This window comes from Oncorhynchus clarkii, chromosome 11 (assembly GCF_045791955.1).
Source record: "Oncorhynchus clarkii lewisi isolate Uvic-CL-2024 chromosome 11, UVic_Ocla_1.0, whole genome shotgun sequence".
Taxonomy (NCBI): domain Eukaryota; kingdom Metazoa; phylum Chordata; class Actinopteri; order Salmoniformes; family Salmonidae; genus Oncorhynchus; species Oncorhynchus clarkii.
The window spans coordinates 32461491-32485655 of NC_092157.1; the positions used below are offsets into that span (position 1 = coordinate 32461491).

A 24165-nucleotide genomic window follows, 5' to 3' on the forward strand; every position below is an offset into this window, starting at 1 on the left:
AGAGTCTGCTAAATGACTAAAACGTTAACTCAGGAAGAATTGTTCACTACTCCCATTGACTTTCCAACCCCTGGTCTGTTGAGTCTGCTTCGGATGTATCGTGATGTTGGGCACCAAGGTATATAAGATGGTGGATGAATGAAGATAGTTCACTCAGGCTGTTTACCATTGAACAAAAAATAAAAAAGGATCTGTTCCGGGTTATTTAAGGGGGTGGCTCTCCCATAGACACCATTGCGATGGTAACTGGGTCTCTGGTCTTCTTAGATCATTGACTTCTATTAAAAATGAGGGAGTGGGATGTCTCGCTTCCTCTTCCGTCTCTGGAGACTTCACAACGGTGTGTCACGTGGCTCTGGACGTTGTCAAATACAAATTTGCGCGGGGAAGCTGCGAATATAATAAGAAAATAGTTGATGATTTATAAGAACGGCATACGACATTGGTATGTATTTAACATAAACTTAGCTAGTGGTTTATGATATGCTGATGTACTCTAGATTTCTTTTTGTCCATAAAACGGAAACACGAAGCAAATTCGGTTTGTTATCTAACATTGTTATTCAGATTTAACGAGATATTTTACTTCTTATTTCACAGTACTGGCTAAACATGTCTAAGCGAGAGGCATTTTTAGACTCCATCTGCAAAGACAATGTGGGGGAATTTCTCATTTTCACTAAACTCCATGTGAGTAACATTAGCTACAATGTTGTTTTTGCAAAACTTCAAATAGGAATAGGAGTGGTTCCCAAGCTTTATAATAATAAATAAACAGTCAGGCTTTCAACTTACTCTTAAGTGGTAATAGTAGAATGCACTAGGTGCAATTTCGAAATTGGGTATCATAAGTTTTCCTTTTGTCATGTCAGTCATTGCCTACCTTAGCTTTTTATAACTTTTCAGAAATGCAAATGTTTTTTAGCCCATATATTTTGTTGTAATGTTTGAATCACTCAAATATCACATGAATACACACACATTAGCCATGGCAAACTGTACAGAATTGCAGGAAATAAGCTTAAAACCCCCCGACAACAAGAGGGCAACCGTTTGTCAAAAACAGTGCTTGTGCACATAGATGTTGGGACCTGGGATGTTCCCCAATGCTGAAAGGGGGGCTTCAGTGAAAAAGTTTGGGAACCCCTGTCTTATAGGACCAATATCATGATTCTCAAAATGAGTATTGCCTACCATTCCTTATGCTCGTCTATCTATTTGAGAGCCTTGCCTCTGACCCGGTTGGCTGCAATGTTACCACAGAAGGACACGTCTGAGCCCTTTGACCTGGATGAGGTCCTGCAGGAGCTGCCAAAGGGCCAGAGAGAGGCACTGTGGGCCCGACTAGTCACACTACTTTGTGACCAGCTGGCAGCCTTCGCACCAGAGCACTGGGATGCTGGCTTAGAGGAGGACAATGACATGGAGGTGGTGTCCCAAGACCGGGTGAGTAGAGTTGTCACAATACTACATTTAAGGGATACAGTCCTAATGTTGGGAAAAAAATGTGTTATGTTGTCACCTAAAGTCAATTGTTTGTTTTCCCAAGCTATAGTGCACACTATTTGACATAAAGAAGGTTCGACCAAAGAGTTTAGTCTGCCTTGTTTTTCTGCCATGGAGAATCGTAGTCTCATGTCAATTCCACATCCTGACCACTCTCCCTCTCTTCTACATTTTTCCACACTGGGCTTGACAACAGTTGTTTAATTCTTGCTCTGACTTCATCTCCTACATCTGATGTCAGCGTTCAGTTGTCTACTATTCCTTGATTGAGAGGTGGTAATCTATTTCGTTATTTAGACACACACCATGTCTGTCCTTGAGGGAGTGACTCTAGTGGTCACAGCTTCTGTGGACGTCATTGAGGATGGCGACACCTACAATTCTCTCTTAGAGTGTGGCAACATATTAAATGGTGAGTTTTTATTTTTTAGTATGAACTCTATCCTTGTTTTATAGTAATAAGAATAAATGATTTAATTTCTATAGTGCTTTTTTTTAGTATAGAAAGAATCTCAAAGCGTTTGAAAATACATGTTTTACGGAGCCTGGTTAACACGACTCACATGGTCAGTGAGGGAGAGCTGACACACTGGTCTGGACAGGAGGCCTTTGTAGATGCAGTATTTGTGCAGAGTTGTACTTATTTCTGGCTGAGCTTTGGCGGCGCTCGGGGGGCTGTGTGGCTGTCCATGTGTGTGTTTGAGTGAGAAAGACACAGAGGAGAACCAATCAGTAAAAAAGCAGTTATCGACACCATGCTGACAACATCAAAAGAGTCTTTCCAGACTGAAGTCAGGAGGACTTTGAGTTAGGTGTCAGCCAGACTATTTTAAGTACCCCAACCCTTCAGTCTGTCTCTGTCCAACAACCCCAGGTGTCCTGCCTTACCTTCCTGCCTCTGAGATGCCTCTGCGGCAGGCTATCCACGGTCTGTGCGAGGCTTGGTGGAAGAAAGGCCTCCTTGGTAAAGAAGAGCTGGGCCGCACAGCCTTCCTTGGAAGCCTGGAGAAGACCCTCATACTGAAGAAACCAGTACGTACCCTTTAGCACCAACATGGCCTATTGTTGCTTTTCTGTTTTGCTCTCTGTCAGTCGTCCCTTTTCTCTAGCGAGCTTTCTGGACTTGCTTTCAGTTATTCTGGTGGGAAATAGAAAATGATAGGCTACCAGGGTTTTTTCTGGTGTGTGTGATGCGGGTGTGGCTATGGATGTGTCCAATGATGTGGTCTCCGACCTGACATTTTAGAGGCCCGTAATGACAAAATTGTTTCAAAGCTAATTTCCTGTAATTCTACACATTTGGCCGTGTGGTGGAGATAAAAATGTTGCAATTTTGAGGCTCATTTTCTGCAGTTCTACACATTTTGCCATGGGTTATGCTGTCTAAGTGACAAACATTATACCAAAATCAATTGGGGCCACATGCCATGACCAAAATACTCCAGAATGCATAATTTGGGGAATTTGTTTCTCTCTGACTGTCTAGATTTTATTTTGGTGATTATTAGTTATCAACGGTGATCTTATTTAAAAAATATATATATATACAGTGCCTTGCGAAAGTATTCGGCCCCCTTGAACGTTGCAACCTTTTGCCACATTTCAGGCTTCAAACATAAAGATATAAAACTGTATTTTTTTGTGAAGAATCAACAACAAGTGGGACACAATCATGAAGTGGAACGACATTTATTGGATATTTCAAACTTTTTTAACAGATCAAAAACTGAAAAATTGGGCGTGCAAAATTATTCAGCCCCTTTACTTTCAGTGCAGCAAACTCTCTCCAGAAGTTCAGTGAGGATCTCTGAATGATCCAATGTTGACCTAAATGACTAATGATGATCAATACAATCCACCTGTGTGTAATCAAGTCTCCGTATAAATGCACCTGCACTGTGATAGTCTCAGAGGTCCGTTAAAAGCGCAGAGAGCATCATGAAGAACAAGGAACACACCAGGCAGGTCTGAGATACTGTTGTGAAGAAGTTTAAAGCCGGATTTGGATACAAAAATATTTCCCAAGCTTTAAACATCCCAAGGAGCACTGTGCAAGCGATAATATTGAAATGGAAGTAGTATCAGACCACTGCAAATCTACCAAGACCTGGCCGTCCCTCTAAACTTTCAGCTCATACAAGGAGAAGACTGATCAGAGATGCAGCCAAGAGGCCCATGATCACTCTGGATGAACTGCAGAGATCTACAGCTGAGGTGGGAGACTCTGTCCATAGGACAACAATCAGTCGTATATTGCACAAATCTGGCCTTTATGGAAGAGTGGCAAGAAGAAAGCCATTTCTTAAAGATATCCATAAAAAGTGTTGTTTAAAGTTTGCCACAAGCCACCTGGGAGACACACCAAACATGTGGAAGAAGGTGCTCTGGTCAGATGAAACCAAAATTTAACTTTTTGGCAACAATGCAAAACGTTATGTTTGGCGTAAAAGCAACACAGCTGAACACACCATCCCCACTGTCAAACATGGTGGTGGCAGCATCATGGTTTGGGCCTGCTTTTCTTCAGCAGGGACAGGGAAGATGGTTAAAATTGATGGGAAGATGGATGGAGCCAAATACAGGACCATTCTGGAAGAAAACCTGATGGAGTCTGCAAAAGACCTGAGACTGGGACGGAGATTTGTCTTCCAACAAGACAATGATCCAAAACATAAAGCAAAATCTACAATGGAATGGTTCAAAAATAAACATATCCAGGTGTTAGAATGGCCAAGTCAAAGTCCAGACCTGAATCCAATCGAGAATCTGTGGAAAGAACTGAAAACTGCTGTTCACAATTGCTCTCCATCCAACCTCACTGAGCTCGAGCTGTTTTGCAAGGAGGAATGGGAAAACATTTCAGTCTCTCGATGTGCAAAACTGATAGAGACATACCCCAAGCGACTTACAGCTGTAATCGCAGCAAAAGGTGGCGCTACAAAGTATTAACTTAAGGGGGCCGAATATTTTAGCACGCCCAATTTTTCAGTTTTTGATTTGTTAAAAAAGTTTGAAATATCCAATAAATGTCGTTCCACTTCATGATTGTGTCCCACTTGTTGTTGATTCTTCACAAAAAAATACAGTTTTATATCTTTATGTTTGAAGCCTGAAATGTGGCAAAAGGTTGCAAAGTTCAAGGGGGCCGAATACTTTCGCAAGGCACTGTATATTAGGTTCATTATCTTTTCTAAATACACTACATTACCAAAAGTATGTGGACACCTGCTCGTCGAACATCTAATTCCAAAATCATGGGCATTAATATGGAGTTGCTCCCCCTTTGCTGCTATAACAGCCTCCACTCTTCTGGGAAGGCTTTCCACTAGATGTTGGAACGTTTCTGTGGGGACTTGCTTCCGTTCAGCCACGAGCATTAGTGAGGTCGGGGACTGATGTTATGCGATTAGGCCTGGCTCGCAGTTGGCATTCCAATTCATCCCAAGAGTGTTCAATAGGGTTGAGGTCAGGGCTCTGTGCAGGCCAGTTTGGGAAAGGGCTTTCTCCAAACGTTTGCCACAAAGTTGGAAGCACAGAATCGTCTAGAATGTCATTGTATGCTGTAGCATTAAGATTCCCCTACATTGGAACTAAGGGGCCTAGCCCGGACCACGAAAAAACAGCCCCAGACCATTTCCTCCTCCACCAAACTTTATAGTTGGCACTATGCGTTGGGGCAGCTAGCGTTCTCCTGGCATCCATCAAACCCAGATTCGCCTGTCAGACTGCCAGATGGTGAAGTGTGATTCATCACTCCAGAGAACGTGTTTCCACCGCTCCAGAGTCCAATGGCAGTGAACTTCACACCGCTCCAGCTGACGCTTGGAATTGTGCATGGTGATCTTAGGCTTGTGTGTGGCTGCTTCCAGAGGCAATTTGGAACTAGGTAGTGAGTGTTGCATCCGAGGACAGACGATTTGTACGCGCTTCAGCACTCGGCGGTCCAGTTCTGTGAGCTTGTGTGCCCTACCATTTCGCTTTTTCACTTCACAATAACTGCGCTTAGTTGACCGGGGCAGCTCTAGCAGGGCAGAGATTTGACGAACTGACTCTTTGGAAAGTTAGCGTCCTATGGCTGTGCCACATTGAAACTCACTGAGCTCTTCAGTAAGGCCATTCTACTGCCAATGTGTGTCTTTGGAGATTGCATGGCTTTGTGCTCAATTTTTATACACCTGTCCGCAACGGGTGTGGCTGAAATAGCCCGAATTCACTCATTTGAAGGGGTGTCCACATACTTTTGTATATATAGTGTACTTTTATATCTGGTTTTGGTCGTTGACGTTTTACACTGAAAAGGTTTTTCCATCCCCTAAACTGAAGACTGTTTGGACATAGGCGGCCCTAAAAAAAAACACTTAGGCAGCCCACCCAAGAGTTTTCTATGCAGGAAAAATCCTGGGTACATGTTTACATATTTACTTTTTTTATTCCATGTGCTTGCTTTTTATCTTGTGCGCCCTATCTGATTGCCTCTCCTCCTCCTCCTCTGTGTTTTGTGAAGCCCCCTATATCCCTAATCCTCTCCATAAGGAGCCTGAGTCAAATATTTTTTTCTCTCAACTCCCTGGTCTCGACAACAGACGAGTGCTCTCTAATCACCCGGTACTCTCATTCAGGGATCAACTGAAGAATTAGTTTGAAAGACAGTATGTGCTCTTCATTTTATCTCTGTCAGAACTGAAGTCTTCTTCTACACTAGTGTATCAGAGAGGTGGCTGTTTGCATTGGAGTGATTTTATGATTTGTGATCCTCTCGTTTCGGACCTAGTGAGATGGATTCCTTGCAGGCAGTATCTGCATTTTAGGCTGTTCTCCAGTATGGGTCTCTGGTTATCTGGGGAAGAATATCTCTGTACTAACCTTTTGTCTCATCTTGACACCTTTTGGCGTCTGCATTGACCCGTTTTTGTATTTGGTTTGCTGAATGTTGTCGCTGCGTTGCGTGCACGTTCTCAGGGGGCTGAGATCCAACGGCTTTGGGGTTTCCATGAAGTGCTGTTCACTGTGGACTTTGCGTCGGAGTGCAGCAAGGAGCTGATCGATCTGCTGCTACAGTGCTTCCTCAGTGTCAATCACATTAAAAACGAAGATGTAAGTATGTGTTTTTATTGGTGTGTTTGTGTGTGTGTCAGAACTTTTTTTTTTTTAAATACTTAAAAATGGATTGAATTTCAAATATTTTCTCTGCCCGTTTGAGCTTGCCTAGCTTAATAAACGAAAAGTAAAGTCCCAAAACTGCAAACCCTGACCACTTGGAACTCCAGACAAAAGAAAAAGCTGCATGTTTTTATATATTTTTTTCCCACGTATTTGAAACCCGGGTCTGGTGTGTGTGTGTGAGATCTTATGCTATGCTATCATGCTCACATTGTCGTTCCGATAAAATGACTTTCGTTGACAGGGGAAGCGTCTGATGGTCTTCCTCTTTAGCTGGAATGTCAACTTCATCCGGATGATCCATGGAACCATCAAAAACCAGCTACCTTACTTTGCAAAGTAAGTGTTTGCATTTGTAGTTTCCTATTAAGGTACTAAGTGTCCTTGTTATAATGTCTGGGAGGTTGGGGATTCGATCCCCGGTCGAGTCATACCAAAGACTCAACAAAAATGGGACCCGGTGACTTTCAGCTTGGCACTCAGCATTTAGGGTAAGGCCCCATGACAGACTTAGTGTTCTGTCCAGGAGGTGTACTTGCACATCAAGCTGCCTCCCGCTACAGAAACAGGAGATGGGTCGTTCTGGCTCGGTCAAAGTTTACTTATTCAAAAGTAGCTGTCAGAAGGCAATGGTTTTCTCCTATTCAATTCATGATGATATACCTGTTTTTTGACTGCTTGGTTGAACTCTGTTGATTTTTCCCAGGCCCCACACTGACCACATAGCTGAGATCTACTGCCGGGCCTGGAAGAAGGCTTCTGGGGTCTGTCTGGAGCAGATAGAGAGCACGTGCATCCAGGACTTCATGCAGCACGCTGTGCTCCTGCACAGGACTTCACCCGTCCATGCCAAAGTCAGACAGGTGGGTGCCGTGAACATTTCACTTAGTGTGTTTCAAACATATTTCTCACTCTGTCTGCTTTTATTTATTTTTTACAAATTGATACTTGGAGTCAAATATCAATATAATATTGAGATATGTAACTGTATCGATTACATAAAAAAAAATATATATTTTTTTATCATTAATATAAGGAAAAGGAGTACTTCACCAATACAAATTTCCTGTATTTATTGTCTATTTTTTCATAACAAGACTAAGGCTTTAGCATCATGTCAGCAAACCTCCAGCTGGCTTACTTTACCACAAAGTCTACATATTCACTGCAATGGTTGACGTTTATTTTATGTGTGTCACTTTAACTCTCATCTGTGTAGATACTGAGCTACTTTCACAAACGGAAGGGCCGCAATGGGTTGGATGAGATGCTTTACAGACTCTACAAGCCCATTCTCTGGAGAGCGCTAAGCGTACAGTCAAATTTTCCTTGATACAACGACTCTCTTTATTTCTGGATAGTGTTTTTTGTTGTTGTTGAATTAATGAAAGAGTCTTCTCTCTATAATTGCAGGCTGCCAACTCTGAGGTCCGGGCCAATGCCACTCTGCTCTTCACCGAGGCCTTCCCTATCAACAATCCTAGCCAGAGCAGTGAGAAGATGGACGAGACCATCCAGAAACAACTGGACACGCTGGTCGTAAGTCAATGTATTATGACGTTGAATTTCCAAGTGGTCGTTTTATGTTTGTGAATCCCTGAAATGCCATAAGTTGTGCTAATAACCGAAAGATTGCTGGTACGAATCCCCAAGCCGACTAAGATGCAAAATCTGTCTGTGCCTTTGAGCAAGGCACTTAACCCTGAAGTCAGTTTGGATAAGAGCGTCTGCTAAATGACTTAAATGTAAATACGACAATTTGGAATAATGAAACAGAATCTTTCTGTGTGGATTTAAATGGTTTAAATAGTTCAAGTGTAGTGAGTCTATTTTATCAGCATGTGTACAGTGTGTTCCTGTTTAATAAGTGATGTCTGCTTAATATTCGAAAGCTCTCACCTGTTTGTTCCTGTGTGTCGGTGTGTGTTTGTAACATGTCAGTGCCTGCTAGAGGACCCTCAGCCTCTGGTGCGCTCCACAGCCACCCTCGGGGTCTGTAAGATCCTGGCCAAGTGCTGGGAGGTCATCCCCCCCACTGTCATCATCGACTTCCTCAAGAAGCTTGTGGTAGAGCTGGCCAATGATACCACCTCCCCCGATGTCCGCTGCTCCGTCTTCAAGGTGAGTTACCACAGTATTGAATACAATAAAACACTACATATATTAGAACATTATGGCTATGTCCAAAATGGTACTCTATTCCCTGTATAGTGCACTAATTTGACAGGTCCTTAAGGCTCAGGTCAAAAGCAGTGCCCTGTATAGGGAATAGGGTGCCATTTGGGATGCAGACCTATAGGAACTCTGACCCCCCTCTAGTCATCACTGCGGTTCTGTGTTGTTGTTATGGATTACAATTAAATCTTCTCTCCAGTGTTTGACCATCGTGCTGGACAATGGCCACAGTCACCCGTTGCTGGAGCAGCTGCTGCCAGCTCTGAAGAACAGCCTCCATGACACCTCGGAGAAAGTACGCGTGGCCTTCCTCAACATGCTGCTCAAGATCAAAGCAGTGCGAGCTGCCAAGGTAAAAATACCGCTTGCGTGTATTTCTGTTTTGTGTAAAACCACAACGTATTACCTAACAAAAAGACAACAATGACGATATTATATATTTCTTCATTGTTGTCATTTTGTCAGGAAATACACTGTAGTTATTTCTGTTTGTGTTGGGAGAAAGGTTTTTGATTCCCCGCTTATCTCAGTAGTACTGTCAGACATTATTTGTGATGCTCACCCTGCCGTACCCCTCCTCTCTCCAGTTCTGGAAGGTGTCCTCCATGGAACACCTGCTAGCCCGTCTGGCCGTCGACTCGCAGCCTGTCTCCAAGCGCATCGTCAACCTCCTCTTCAATTCCTTCTTCCCCGTCAACCAATCAGTGGAGGTGTGGTGCGAGCGCTGCGTCACTCTGATTCAGATGAACCCCAAGGCAGCTAGAACTTTCTACCAGTATGCACACATCTACACAGCCCCCACTAACATAGGTGAGTTTAGCCTGCAGTTACATACAGTAGCTCCTACACAGCCCTCACTAATATAGGTCAGTTTGGCCTTCAGCTACAGTATGTAGCGCCTGTCAGTATATGTGGCATTTAAAGGGATAGTTTGACATTTTTCCAGTCACTTCCTTCAAACTGCAAGCATAGATATACAAAATGGTACCCATGAGTTCATCCGATTCTGGGTAAGTAGAGAACACAAAAAAAGGGGCTTCATTGCCAAACTCTCGAACTATCCATTTAAATCACTCGTTAATCTGTTGACAGTACTGACCTGTCTAAGGTCTTTATTCCCCCTAGATCCTATTCAAACTACGTATCTAGCTAGCAGATGTTATGCGAGTCATTTGAAGTGGTTAGAAATCCCTGAACGAAAGTCTGTTTGACTGTACCGCTTGTGTCCCAGTCAAGCTGATGCTGATAATCCGCCAGTGTTTGAACGCCTGCATCCAGACTGAAGACCTGAACGAGACCAAATCGAACAAGGAGAACACAAGTGTAAGACAGATTTTTGTAGCACTGAATGTCAGCTCACTTACAAGACTAAGGAAATTGTCGTTTGTCAATGGAATGCATCTACGATAATCAAGATTTTTTTTCCCATCATTCAAATTGTAATATAGAATTAGTACATCCCACCTCTTCAGCTAAATGCCTCCGCTCATTTCCTGTCGTACCCCATCATTTAACTCAACGTATAATCTTGTTTTACTCAATTGTTTGGAAATGTAGTTCTAAACAAACACTTTCCAGCTTCAAGACATGGTAAAAACTATACTTTTGATCGGTCTCTCTGGTGTACTGGATGGTCAGTCCTTGCATCTGTAGCTCTGTCTATGAATTTAAGTGTTTACTTGTCTCTAGCATAGAAAGCTAGTATGAGGGTTTGCGCTCAGGCTAGAATGAATAGTGGCCGGTGCGAGAGAGAACATTTCCTTAGAGTTCAGTAGTTCTCGAACCATGAGAAAGAAACAAGGAGGCTGATGTGCTAAAATATACTTCATTGAATGCCATGCTCAAAAGGTAAGTGCAAAAAAAATTAAATAGGCATTTTGTATGCTTTCGAGCATGGTATTTATTTAAGCATATTTTGGCATCCCAGCCTCCTTGGTGTTTTCCTATTTGTGGTTTGAGGGCAAGTACCTACTGGACTCTATATTTCTCCTGCCCCATCACTCTGCTGTTTACCACAACAAGTTACACGGTGACCGCTTTGTTGTATTTGAAATCCCAAATTTAAAACAAAGTTCCTTGCAGGTTCTGGAGCATGTCCTGTCGGTCAAGGACACGGCGTCCATGGCCAGTCTGCTGGAGGTGGTGGTGATCTTGTGGCGGAGCATCCGGAAAGCCCTGGAGCTCAACAAGGACGCCCTCCAGTACACCACTGCCAAGTTTGGCTCCGTTGTGCCCAAGTACTTCAATGTCTTCCAGGTGTGAGGTGGACTGGAGTTTACCCTGTGGCAGTCACAACTTTGGTTGTGTCCCAATAATCTCTCCGAAGTGAACACTTGTTCACTTCCCTTCATAGATTTGAAAGGAAATGACTGGTTTATGGAAATGCCCTCTAGTCCATGCCAACACCAGTCCAATGCTTTTAAATGTGTGGGGAGTAGTGAACGAGTTCGCACTTAAAGGAAGAAGGTAAGATTATTGGTACGCACCCCAGATATCTTCCCCATCATTTAAGATGTCCTCACCTTGTTTCTCTCTCTTTCAGGAGGAGCGTTCCACAGTTCCCCTCATCCAACTGGCCTCCCTACTGCCCCCAGCTTCTGTCCCCACTTTCAGGTCTGTGGGGGTCCTGCTAACTTGTCGTCCTTTTTGGCCTCTTCAGGCTCTCTCTGTGTCTGTCTGTGTTAACCTGTCTCTCTTGTCCCTGTGTTCCAGCTGTGGGGTGCTGTCCAGGCTGAAGAGGCTGGAGGCGGGGGCCAAGGTGTCCCAGTACAGTCAGATCATCGAGTGCCTGTGTAGCTGGGGCCAGGCTGCACACGTCCTGGAGCTCATCACAGACTGGCTCACTGATGCCTTACCCACCCCCGCTGTAAGCAACACGCACAGAGGTTGTGTCACAAATGGCACCCTATTCTCTATATTTTGACCTACTTTTGACTAGGGGGTCCATAGGTTCTCTGGTCTAAAGTAGTGCACTATATAGGGAAAGGGTGCCATTTGAGATACAGGCACAGATGAATAGGGATGCCTCAGCGAGATCCTCGCCGGCTCCTTGGGATATTTTATTAGGCATTGTAATGCAGAAAGGAGGGATGCATCTACATAGTAATAAATCTTACTAACTTTATTCTGAGTAAACAAAGTTTTTTTTTTTTTTGCCTTAATGCTCTTTATAGTAGTGTACTGAGATGTAATCATGACATCGTTGGACATTACCCCACCTCTCTGCTCCCCCTTCTCCTCCACAGGGCAAAGGGAACACCAGTCGGAAAGTGCGCATCAAGGAGACGATGGAGGCCAAGCCAGACCTGGGGCTAGATTACCTGGAGTACCTGGTCAGTCGTACCTCCACGCGGGACTGCATCCTGCCCTTCTGGCAGGGCCAGCTCAAACAGCTGCACAAAGCCCTCGGGGCCTGGAAGGTAGAGTAGATAATATAATTACACAGTTGTATAGATTGGTTATATGTGCGGTGAGTGGGTATGAACAGAGGTGGTATCCTGTGTCATGTTTTCCTTCTCAGTCAGTGCTGTTATCCCATCTGAGCTCTTCTGAGGCCCAGGCAGATGTCCCCAGAGCAGAAACGGCACTAAGAGCATTTACCCTTCACGCACGTCTCAGTGCCCATCTACAGCACAAAGTGAGTCCCATTGCCTACATGCCTCCGCTTTGGAACCAATCTGTGTACAGTATTGCCCATGATAAACTGACTTATTATGCTAGCAATAAATAACTTTATAACACTAATGTGCATCTGTTTTTTATTTTTATTACTACCCTTAAAGCTACTACTACTTTGCGTGTTGTAGCTATCAATTGTCCCATTAGCAGCCACTCATATTAGCAGACTTTTATTTAATTTCAAACATCACATATCTCTAGTCAAGTATAGGCTACTAACAATATCAGCTAAATGTCCTCTAAGTGTCGGTTTGAGCAGTGTACTGTAGGTACTTTGGTTTATCGTCCCAGATCTAGTAGACACTATTTGGGATATAACCACTGGTTTGTGCAGTGTTTTGGCTATAACCACCTTTTATAACCACCTGGGCTTGCTATAACCACCGTTACTTGCTTTCCCAGTTCTCGGAGGGGAGGGATTTCCTTGTCCCTGTGGAGAACACGGCAGCGTGGGTGGCAGAGAGGGTGCTGCCCTTCCTGGTCGGCCCCAGTGAGGGAGGGGTCACTGAGCAGCAGCGGGACCTCGCCAGGCAGGTAGTAGAGGTACGTGTGACCCTCTGGATAGGGAGGCAGGTATCAATCACAGGACAGGGTTTACACTATCCTTTTGTACAGAAGACCTAAGCGTTAATTCTGTGTTCAGTACTCCGCGGTACTCAAACTCAATTCCCGGAGGGCCGTATGTCTGCCGGTTGTGTTATTTTCTTTCAATTTGTGTCGTACTAAGACCTAGACAGTCAGGCGAGGGGAACTCATAACTAATCAATTACCTTAATTGATCATTCAAGGCAGGAGCAAAAAAAAAAAACAGGAGATACTCGGCCTTCCAGGAATTGGGTTTGACACCCGTGCTTTACCTGTAGACAGAGGGAACATGAATCAAATCAAATGTATTTAGTTAACCAAATTGTGACAAATGCTGATGTAAAAAGAGGTTATCTGGAAACCTTAACACATAAGTAATATAGCATTAGAGACTTTTATCAAATATCAGATGTAAAAAAATAGCCGTAGAATATACAGTGCCTTGCGAAAGTATTCGGCCCCCTTGAACTTTGCGACCTTTTGCCACATTTCAGGCTTCAAACATAAAGATATAAAACTGTATTATTTTGTGAAGAATCAACAACAAGTGGGACACAATCATGAAGTGGAACGACATTTATTGGATATTTCAAACTTTTTTAACAGATCAAAAACTGAAAAATTGGGCGTGCAAAATTATTCAGCCCCTTTACTTTCAGTGCAGCAAACTCTCTCCCGAAGTTCAGTGATGATCTCTGAATGATCCAATGTTGACCTAAATGACTAATGATGATAAATACAATCCACCTGTGTGTAATCAAGTCTCCGTATAAATGCACCTGCACTGTGATAGTCTCAGAGGTCCGTTAAAAGCGCAGAGAGCATCATGAAGAACAAGGAACACACCAGGCAGGTCCGAGATACTGTTGTGAAGAAGTTTAAAGCCGGATTTGGATACAAAAATATTTCCCAAGCTTTAAACATCCCAAGGAGCACTGTGCAAGCGATAATATTGAAATGGAAGGAGTATCAGACCACTGCAAATCTACCAAGACCTGGCCGTCCCTCTTAACTTTCAGCTCATACAAGGAGAAGACTGATCAGAGATGCAGCCAAGAGGCCCATGATCACTCTGGATGAACTGCAGAGATCTACAGCTGAGGTGGGAGACTCTGTCCATAGGACAACAATCAGTCGTATATTGCACGAATCTGGCCTTTATGGAAGAGTGGCAAGAAGAAAGCCATTTCTTAAAGATATCCATAAAAAGTGTTGTTTAAAGTTTGCCACAAGCCACCTGGGAGACACACCAAACATGTGGAAGAAGGTGCTCTGGTCAGATGAAACCAAAATTGAACTTTTTGGCAACAATGCAAAACGTTATGTTTGGCGTAAAAGCAACACAGCTGAACACACCATCCCCACTGTCAAACATGGTGGTGGCAGCATCATGGTTTGGGCCTGCTTTTCTTCAGCAGGGACAGGGAAGATGGTTAAAATTGATGGGAAGATGGATGGAGCCAAATACAGGACCATTCTGGAAGAAAACCTGATGGAGTCTGCAAAAGACCTGGGACTGGGACGGAGATTTGTCTTCCAACAAGACAATGATTCAAAACATAAAGCAAAATCTACAATGGAATGGTTCAATAAATCAAATCAAATCAAATCAAATTTTATTTGTCACATACACATGGTTAGCAGATGTTAATGCGAGTGTAGCGAAATGCTTGTGCTTCTAGTTCCGACAATGCAGTAATAACAAGTAATCTAACTAACAATTCCAAACTACTGTCTTGTACACAGTGTAAGGGGATAAAGAATATGTACATAAGGATATATGAATGAGTGATGGTACAGAGCAGCATAGGCAAGATACAGTAGATGGTATCGGGTACAGTATGTACAAATGAGATGAGTATGTAAACAAAGTGGCATAGTGTAGTATAAAGTGGCTAGTGATACATGTATTACATAAGGATACCGTCGATGATATAGAGTACAGTATATACGTATGCGTATGAGATGAATAATGTAGGGTAAGTAACATTTATATAAGGTAGCATTGTTTAAAGTGGCTAGTGATATATTTACATCATTTCCCATCAATTCCCATTATTAAAGTGGCTGGAGTTGAGTCAGTGTCAGTGTGTTGGCAGCAGCCACTCAGTGTTAGTGGTGGCTGTTTAACAGTCTGATGGCCTTGAGATAGAAGCTGTTTTTCAGTCTCTCGGTCCCAGCTTTGATGCACCTGTACTGACCTCGCCTTCTGGATGATAGCGGGGTGAACAGGCAGTGGCTCGGGTGGTTGATGTCCTTGATGATCTTTATGGCCTTCCTGTGACATCGGGTGGTGTAGGTGTCCTGGAGGGCAGGTAGTTTGCCCCCGGTGATGCGTTGTGCAGACCTCACTACCCTCTGGAGAGCCTTACGGTTGAGGGCGGTGCAGTTGCCATAATAAACATATCCAGGTGTTAGAATGGCCAAGTCAAAGTCCAGACCTGAATCCAATCGAGAATCTGTGGAAAGAACTGAAAACTGCTGTTCACAAATGCTCTCCATCCAACCTCACTGAGCTCGAGCTGTTTTGCAAGGAGGAATGGGAAAAAATTTCAGTCTCTCGATGTGCAAAACTGATAGAGACATACCCCAAGCGACTTACAGCTGTAATCGCAGCAAAAGGTGGCGCTACAAAGTATTAACTTAAGGGGGCTGAATAATTTTGCACGCCCAATTTTTCAGTTTTTGATTTGTTAAAAAAGTTTGAAATATCCAATAAATGTCGTTCCACTTCATGATTGTGTCCCACTTGTTGTTGATTCTACACAAAAAAAATACAGTTTTATATCTTTATGTTTGAAGCCTGAAATGTGGCAAAAGGTCGCAAAGTTCAAGGGGGCCGAATACTTTCGCAAGGCACTGTAGTTGTGTATTACGCTGCTACAGTATTAGCCAGGACATTAGGCCCTAGTAATGTACGAGCAGCTTTATGGTATTATGGTCAGTAGATCAATTCTTGTCATGGATCTCTCCTATGCTGTCACTCTATGAACAGACTGAGGGTTCATCCTAAATTGCACCCTATTCCGTGCACTACTTTTGACCAGAGCCCTATAGGTCTTGGTCAAAAGTAATACACTATATAGGGAATAAGGTGCCATTTGGGACGCCACCTTAGTCTGTTTTATAGATTGTTATTCAGCTCTGGTCCACACTCTCACGTGTCAGCTCTCCGTTGTACGCCTCTCACTCCCAGAGAGCAAGATGGACTCATTTATTCTTTGAAATGGGCTTCTATAGTTATTTCTTCCATTACTCTCTCAAAGTGTGTCACCCAGAGGCTGCTGCTGTGATCAGATATTGAAAATAAACCCCTCATTTATCTTAATACCCACTTCTGTTGCTTCCACTAACTCTAGAGCTCCAGCACCAACACTTGAGATTAAGATACTATGGTATGGTGGCTTATTCAATGCGTCGTTTTCAGGACAAATTAGCACAAAAATATAATTTTTAATTCATTATTTTTTTTATTGTCCCATAATATAGTTTGTTTAGTTGGTCTTTCGGCATTATTCCAGGTTCTTAAAAACAGTTGCGTTTTATAAATTCTGAATTACTATGCTGATACAATAAAAAAAACATCAGTCATTTTTCTGTCCCTCTTTGTGAAGTGACAAGGTTGCTCTAACGTTGCGGTGATGTTTGGCAGTGTTTACTGACGGTGAGCAGAGATGTGATCCGTGTGGGCCTTGGGGACGAGGAGTTCAAAGGGCAGGTCCTTCACCTGTGCTCCATCGTGCTCCTCTCTGGTGAGTATATCTATACTTAACATATACTACTATAGAGACCTACAGAATCTAAATTAAGAAACATGCCATTTTGACCATCTGTAAATCAACATTTCTATAAGGCATATTTAGAACCGTAGATTCTATAGAATAGTTGTTGACTGGACTAGGCCACTCATTTCATTGTGTCTGTGAGGAAATTTGATGTGTGTGTTTTATTGTGTTCTCAGAGAAGGGCTACCTGTGTGTTCCTCTGCTGCTCTTTGTGCTGACGGAGGTGGCGGAGAACTACGTCCCCGAGAACCAGGACAACCAGTCCTCCATCATCCTCACCGTGGTCACCAACGTCTTCCAGAAGATCCTGGAGGTCATGGCTCGCTGCTTGAGGAAGGACCCCGAGGAGGGCCAGGAGGTGAGGAGGATGGCTTGCGTCCCAAATGCCTTGATGGTTTGAGTGTCAATCAAAAGCACACACGTAGATCATTTAGAGGTAGTCTCTTCAGTCACACTTTAAATGGCTGTCTATAAATAATACCTATTTGGCCCAACAACAGAAGCAGCTCTGGGGCCATATGTATCAAGCTTCTCAGAGGATGTTTTTCAGTTACTGTACCACCAACAAAATGTTGCTCTCCCCAGTGTACCCCCGACTCTGATACGCTATAGATAGATATGTCCACGTTCAGCTTTCAAATGTGAATATATGACTTAAGGTTGTTTCTCTCCTCTGGCTCTTGTAGCTGTGGCACTTGGCTGTTACCGCTCTAGGAGACTTCCTCCAGGTGGTTCAGGCTTGGTCGGGCATCGGCTCCAACCCCCTAAACGGGGTGTTTTCAACAGTCTGTGCTGCCACCCTTGCAGCGACCCAACACTCCCTGCAAAAGGCAACAAAGATGGCTGATACACTATTTTCCAAGATAGAAAATGTGATTCCAAATGTTGATAGGTTGCAAAATAAAGAACATGGAACTGAAAACTGTTCCATCTTAGATGTCACATCCTCAAGAGGTCACAACACCAGAGACGGTCCAGGATTTGCCTCCTCTCTCAAGCATCTTGTTGAACGTTCTCCTCAAATCGCCCCCGGTCACAAGGTAAACAACCGACCACACTCCCAAGTGTTTTGCTGCTTTCTATTACTATTCACACTGACCCGGCTCAGTTTGGTTTCCTTTTTTTTGTGATAAATGTTTTTACAGATTTTTTTTTTCCCACACAAAAAGGAAGAACGAGGAAGAACAGACACCAAACAGTCAACCCCACACGGTGTCGTACAAAGAGCTCCAGCAATGGAATATATACTGTACTTTTCTCCTCCATTGGTGTTTCTAATCCGTGGCCTCTTCTCTTTTTCAGAGCCTTTCTGGCAGAGATCATCTCAACTGTCGACTCAGAGGTCATTGATGATCTGACCGGATTGGCAGCAGTTCTTCACATTCTGGCAGTTGTCAGACAGAGTGAGTAAAATAAGTTGCAATAAAAAGAATTTCTCTAGTTTAAAAAAGAAAGAATGATTTCACATTCATGAATAGTTTCTAACAGGGCGTGGCTAAAAGTTTTTAGCTGTTAAACTGGGAGTTTTGCCAGTGTGGAGCAGAGCGCGTGCCATTATCCACTGTTCTCGGGCCTGAGCCGGTTGCTTATGCCCAGGTTTCATTGAAATGAATGCCAGAAGCTCCAGTGTAGCTGGCCTCTAATGATTGTGCCTGTCTTTGTTCCAGCTGGGAGGTTTAAGGCAGATCTGAAGAGTACAGCGGTGTCCGTCCAAAGACAGCTTCAGAAACATTACGCTGTCACGGCTGAGGACGAAGGACACATCCAGAGGTGACTAGATTAATGAACGGTGTAAGGTCTGTCCCAAATGGCATCCTGTAGGGCACTACTTTTGACCCAGACCCATTTGGCTCTGCTACCTTTTGATTGTTTTTAAGAATGAAGTATTTTTGCGTTGTTAGCTAGCTGTTATGGCATTTTACCCTAAATGTTAAGGAAACGTGCTCGTAAATTGGGAATTGTAACATGACAAGTTATATTTTAAAATGACCTAATAGCAACCACAAAAAAGACATTACATTATTTATTTGTGTACCCCTTTTCCAGGGTAATCTACGAATCCGCTATCAACACTTTGAATGAGATTCTGATGCCATGCCCATGAGGGGGCAAGAGAACCTCATGTACATATTTAACATTTACTAATTGTTTCTTTGTTGCCAGTGTCAGCTATTCCTCTGTTCTGTTGTTTCCAAGCTCTTCTATTCTGTGTGATCATGGTGTATGCAGCATGACTTGTATTTGCGCTTTGGATTTATGTATTGCGTCCGTATACTCTATGCTGCATGAACTGAACTGTGTGTAACATTGCTAAGTAACTGCTAAAAACACATTTGAAATGTGAGTTTCAACCGTGTCTTTGTGGATTCTCTCTAAAGGCCTCCACAAATCACTTACACTGCCACATGTTTTAGTTTAACTTATAGTACATATTTGCACTTTTATTGAAATAAATATAGTTTGTTTAGTTATGCTCCACCACTGGCAGAGAAGGTTAGTTTCTGTGGCTAAGGAGGAAGGACAAGAATGAAGAACTAAAGGCCAGCTGCAGGGGATGAAAGGCAGACGTCCCTGCCACTGCTCCACCACCAGGAGACCTACCGGGAGAAGGAGAGTAACATTGAGGAGTGGTGGTCCCCGGGTGATGATCCTCTAGCTGGTTTACAGGCACTGCTGGAGGTGCAACAGGCAGAGATGCCCAGCAGAAGGTTACCACCTATCTACCTGTATAAAGTATGTATATCATATTGTAGTGAATAGAGGGTAGCCCCGACTGGGACTAGAACCCATCAACTGTCAAACCAACACCTTTAACCGTTGTGCCAAGAGGTCCGAACTGCTTGATGAAGTTGCAAGGTGTTGTGCTAAGGTTGCTACAATATGCACTTATTGTTTGAACAATTTATTGATGGAAATATAGTTGGTATGCTTTTAGTTATGTTCTATCCAACACAAACGCTCCATGACATTTCAATGCATGTATGAACTCTGTATGAACTTGAGTAGCCATGCTATATTATGGTATTTTAAAATTATTCTGCCACTGTTTATACAGCCTTACAATAAACACATATATTAACTTGTTTATTCAGATGCTGAGTCAAACTATAAATGAGCTCATTTACTTTACTCTTAGTGCACTACTTTTTACCAGGAACTATAGCGCTATGGGCCCAGTTTCCCTAAAGCATCTTAAGGCATAAGGTCATATGGTTCTAAAGATGAACTTAGCTTTAAGATGCTTTTGGGAAACCAGGCCCAGGTCAATAGTAGTGCACTATATATGGGAAAGGGTTCCACTTGCAATGTAATTTAAATCAATTTGTTTAAATCCACTCTTTCCAGCTGGCGTTTGAACCCAGGTGCTAGTAACTGGCTTTCTGCGATAGACTTCCCTCATGCCCACTTGGATTTATTGGTATTGCATTTTTTTTATATATATCAATATCTATATTGCCTACTCTTGAGCTTTATTTCATAAACTTCTATTTTCGTGGTGAGACTGGCTAACCATTAACTATTGCGCACTGTGGGTGCAAGCTCAGAGACCAGGCACGGGCCGCTCGCCATGTGTTTTGACGTCACAACCTAGGAGGGGCGCCTTCTGAAGGTTGCTGTCCGCGGTGCTGAATCCTGACGCGACTGCGGAAGAGAAGTGGCGGACCCGAGAAATTGCTCTGCAAATCTCATATTTTCACTTTCACTCGCAATTATCTCATCCATCAATTTTGGACCATCCTGTATTTAACACTGACACTATGTTTTAGCAAAGGTGTGTAATGGATTAGACTAGGTAGAGTAATGGATTCGCCGTGTTCCATCATCTTCGCTGTGTTGGCTCTTTGCCTGTCTCTTCCAACTACCTCCGCTGACAGCAAATTTGGTAAGTTGACAGTGGTTCACGGTCAATATATAGCCATTTGTATGTAAAAAATAAAACAAACATACTTACCTGCCCAGGTGTTGCAGTTGCAAAGACAGGCTTTTAAACCACCATATTGTCTGGAAATGGGCTCTGGAAAAGCTAGCGTTTACGTCTTACTTTCCATGAAAATGTTTTTCTAATGTTCTGTAGATTACTCTAAAATTGGTGTCAGGGACAGTGTCTTCAGGACATGAACTGGATAAGAGCATCTGCTAACTAAAATGTACATTTTAGTGAGTGAGTGTCCCAGATTTAATTCTGAAAATAATGAACTATAATACCTGTAGTCTCTCGTGACATCCTGATTCTGGGTGCCGAGATTATACAACGCTTTAGGTCATTATCTATTCTGTTAGACAAGACCCACCACATTGTGTTTTCAGGATGAACATGTTTGTAAAATGGGGCAATCTGGGAATCGAAAAACATAGCGGCCACCCTAGCACTTGTTTTGTTAAGCAGCTGAGAGATGGAGCTGGAGAAATGTAACCACTATCTAATTCATATACAGATTTATGGATCCAAGGATTAACTATCCATGAGATCGCAACTATATAGTTTTACCATGTTTTAAAGCTATACCGTGGTTGTTTACAATTACATTGTTTACAAACAATGGTGTAAAACATTAAGGCAGTTGTATACAATTTAAAATATTACATTTTATAACACTTTTCACAACACCTTAAGTGTATGCCCTCAGGCCACTACTCTACTACCACACATCTACAATACAAAATCTATGTGTACCTGTGTGTAGTGTGTCTGAACTAAGTTGAACTAAGCTAATGACATGAGGCATTTATAATTTACATTCTTCAATAATCAATGGCTATATCGTTCATTTAAAAGTCCAAAAATAGATGTACCAATCCCAGATTGCCCCTTGAAAGTGAGAACTATGTGTGTGCCCATGAGTTTGATGACATGTTCTAAAAACATACTACATGACATCTACTATGTGATTTGTAAGCATTTGGTTTTTTTCCTTTTTCTAGAGACATATTTCCTTAATGGCATGGTAGTAATCTCTAAAAGGACAGCACATACACTTTCTTGATTTATTTCAGTCTTGGCAGGGAAATCTGCCTTCATATTTTGATTGGTTTTCCCTCCCTTGCCCCAGTTTAACACTCAGTAAATGCCAGAGTGTAACATTTCGAAGCCATTGTGGATAAATGGGCCCTTCTGTTGAGGTTTGCCTTGCCGAGCAGAGACTGTAGGGTTATTGCCAGATGGAATAGACCTTAATCAAGGGGCGAGTGTTTCTGTCAGACTGATAAGCATGGATGCCGTCAGCTCACTGATCCTGCATCAGTGTGTGTAGTGTCTGTGTGGGACTGGTGACCTGAGGTATCACCCTCTCTCTGAACCAGGACCAGTCATGAAGTTGAGTCAGACGCCATCTGTACGTTTGGAAAGTGCCAACATTTTTTTTTACGCTTCCCTCTGTCTATCTTGTACTGTCTATATTCCCACTCCTTTCTGTGTAGGCTTCTCGATCTAATTCCCTCTGACTGTCTCTCACCTTGTTTCTATCTGTGCCAGTCTAACACTATTGTAAGGAACCTACACAATCCTCAGTTAAGCTCTCATGGAGAAAGACTGTTGCTAAAACATTGTCAAATTAATAGACTTATGGAGAAAGAATGTTGCTAAAATGTTGTGAAATTAATAGGAATAGGGAGGGGAATGGTACAGCATTCAAGATAACTGGGTTTTTGTTGCAAAGGAGACTGTATTTACTCTGTCAGCATCCCAAATGGCATCCTATTCCCTATGTAGTTTGCACCACTTTTGACCAGAGCACATAGTAGTGCATTACATAGGGAATAGGATGCCATTTGGACTGTAGGCTCTGTCTCAGTTCATCCTGAATGAGTCAGCCGTGTTCCATCAGAGAATTCTACACAACCATTAGAGAATCCCCCTCATTGTTAAAATTCATACTTGTGTAAAAAAAAAAAAAAAAATGGAAATCTTTCTGGGGGTGGTCTCCATCATCAGTGTCTGTGGACTGCCTGGGTGGTTGAGACAGTTATTGTTTTTAATGAGTCCCAGTGTGCCTTGCACTGTGTCGCCGGGAAGTACCCTGATTGGTTTCATCAAAGAGCGCATTTCATTCCCCGTCGAGCTTGTGTTGTGTAGCCTACTATGGATCTGAGTGGGTCTACTGTATCATCTGTATCTGTGTTGTGACACCAAATAGCACAGGAAAGCTCTGAAAAAAAGGAGTGGGAGGTAGAGAAGTAATATCCGAGCAGCTATAAATATCACTTACTTGAAGAGCTAAACAAAGGCCAAGAGGGGAATTAATAACCCTGGATGCAGGATCAGAGTATAGAGAGACTGTTCGATGACAGAGCTGCGGGTGATCAGCCTAGCAAATTACTTGTTCTTTTTTTTCCCCTTTAATGGATATAGACTACTGAACAGATATAGAGTATTAGTGGCGACAGACAGAGGTTGTGTCAAAGGGCAGTAAGCGAGATTCATTCCTATGCGGCATGTCCTATGGATCCTGGTCAAAAGTAATGCACTATATAGGGGAAAAAGGTGGCATTTGGGGCGCAGACATAGAAACCATGAACTCATCAGACCACCTGAAAGGATTGCATGCCTTAGTTTATGGAGACATCAGCTTTGCAACTCACACAAGCATGACTAGAAAGTAATTAGACAGAGGAGATGCATAAGTAAATAGGTCTAGGTATGGTTGGGATTTATTTGGCATAGGGGATTGTTCATGCATGGTCTACGTTGGTGGAGCCTCTTGCTGGTTTAACTGGAGAGCTCATGGCCGAGGTGTGTGTCGAGTGAATAATAGCTGCGGTGACACCATAGCTATCTTCAAAGTCTGCTGTCTCTGTTCAATGTGCTCGGCTGTCGTCAACCTTATCTCCTAATACATCCAGACAAGTTTCGCTCTATCGCCACTAGCCATGGTCATCTGTCATCCCACAAATCTATTCAGTCAATGGTGTAGACGTTACGTTGCAGTGCTTATAAATCATCTCAGTGGATAGAGATGTGACATGAATGGTTGGTGGCTAGAGATGTGGGTACAATATGTGTGTTTATTTTCCAATTGGCTCAGATACAATGATGGTCAGTGTCGTTTAATATGATTGCTTTTCATGAGCATGGCCTTATTTCTCTTACAGCATTTTGGATGACAAATGTCCTATGGACTGGGTGACAGCGATAGGTTTAGGATACTACATGATACTTGAATTTTCCCTATTCCCATCATGAGGTTGCTACAACCGAGCCTATGAAAAGTTTACAATGTAGGTGCACACAGGTCAAGACATTTGAGGCAACAGACAGTGACATCCAATACTTGCTTGC

General features: G+C 42.9%; 2 protein-coding genes across 2 annotated transcripts in view; both read left to right on the forward strand.

Annotated features, from left to right (window-relative positions):
* Positions 1–334: 334 nt before the first annotated feature.
* On the forward strand, positions 335–19980 carry LOC139420707 (condensin-2 complex subunit G2-like). The gene is made up of 27 exons (XM_071170940.1): positions 335–445; positions 601–690; positions 1264–1446; positions 1804–1918; positions 2381–2538; positions 6466–6600; positions 6911–7005; positions 7373–7529; positions 7886–7978; positions 8080–8205; positions 8608–8787; positions 9041–9193; positions 9429–9651; positions 10073–10164; positions 10924–11097; positions 11384–11454; positions 11554–11707; positions 12087–12260; positions 12362–12478; positions 12922–13062; positions 16757–16856; positions 17066–17247; positions 17576–17719; positions 17826–17929; positions 18192–18292; positions 18557–18659; positions 18936–19980. The coding sequence occupies exons 2-27, from the start codon at positions 613–615 to the stop codon at positions 18991–18993; spliced, it is 3411 nt and encodes a 1136-aa protein (XP_071027041.1). The 5' UTR covers positions 335–445; positions 601–612; the 3' UTR covers positions 18994–19980.
* Positions 19981–20689: 709 nt separating this feature from the next.
* The window catches only part of LOC139420438 (receptor-type tyrosine-protein phosphatase N2-like), a 303402-nt gene continuing 299926 nt past the window's right edge, over positions 20690–24165 (forward strand). The window contains exon 1 of the mRNA XM_071170577.1: positions 20690–20772. Within this exon, the coding sequence (XP_071026678.1) occupies positions 20691–20772 (82 nt within the window). The 5' untranslated portion in view covers position 20690. The remainder of the gene's footprint in view (positions 20773–24165) is intronic.

Coding starts and splice junctions, on each gene's coding strand:
- LOC139420707 (XM_071170940.1), top strand. CDS start 613: ATGTCTAAGCGAGAGGCATTTTTAGACTCCATCTGCAAAGACAATGTG. Junction 17,720..17,825: donor CCCAACACTCCCTGCAAAAG/GCAACAAAGATG, acceptor GTTCCATCTTAG/ATGTCACATCCTCAAGAGGT. Junction 18,660..18,935: donor GACGAAGGACACATCCAGAG/GTGACTAGATTA, acceptor CCCCTTTTCCAG/GGTAATCTACGAATCCGCTA.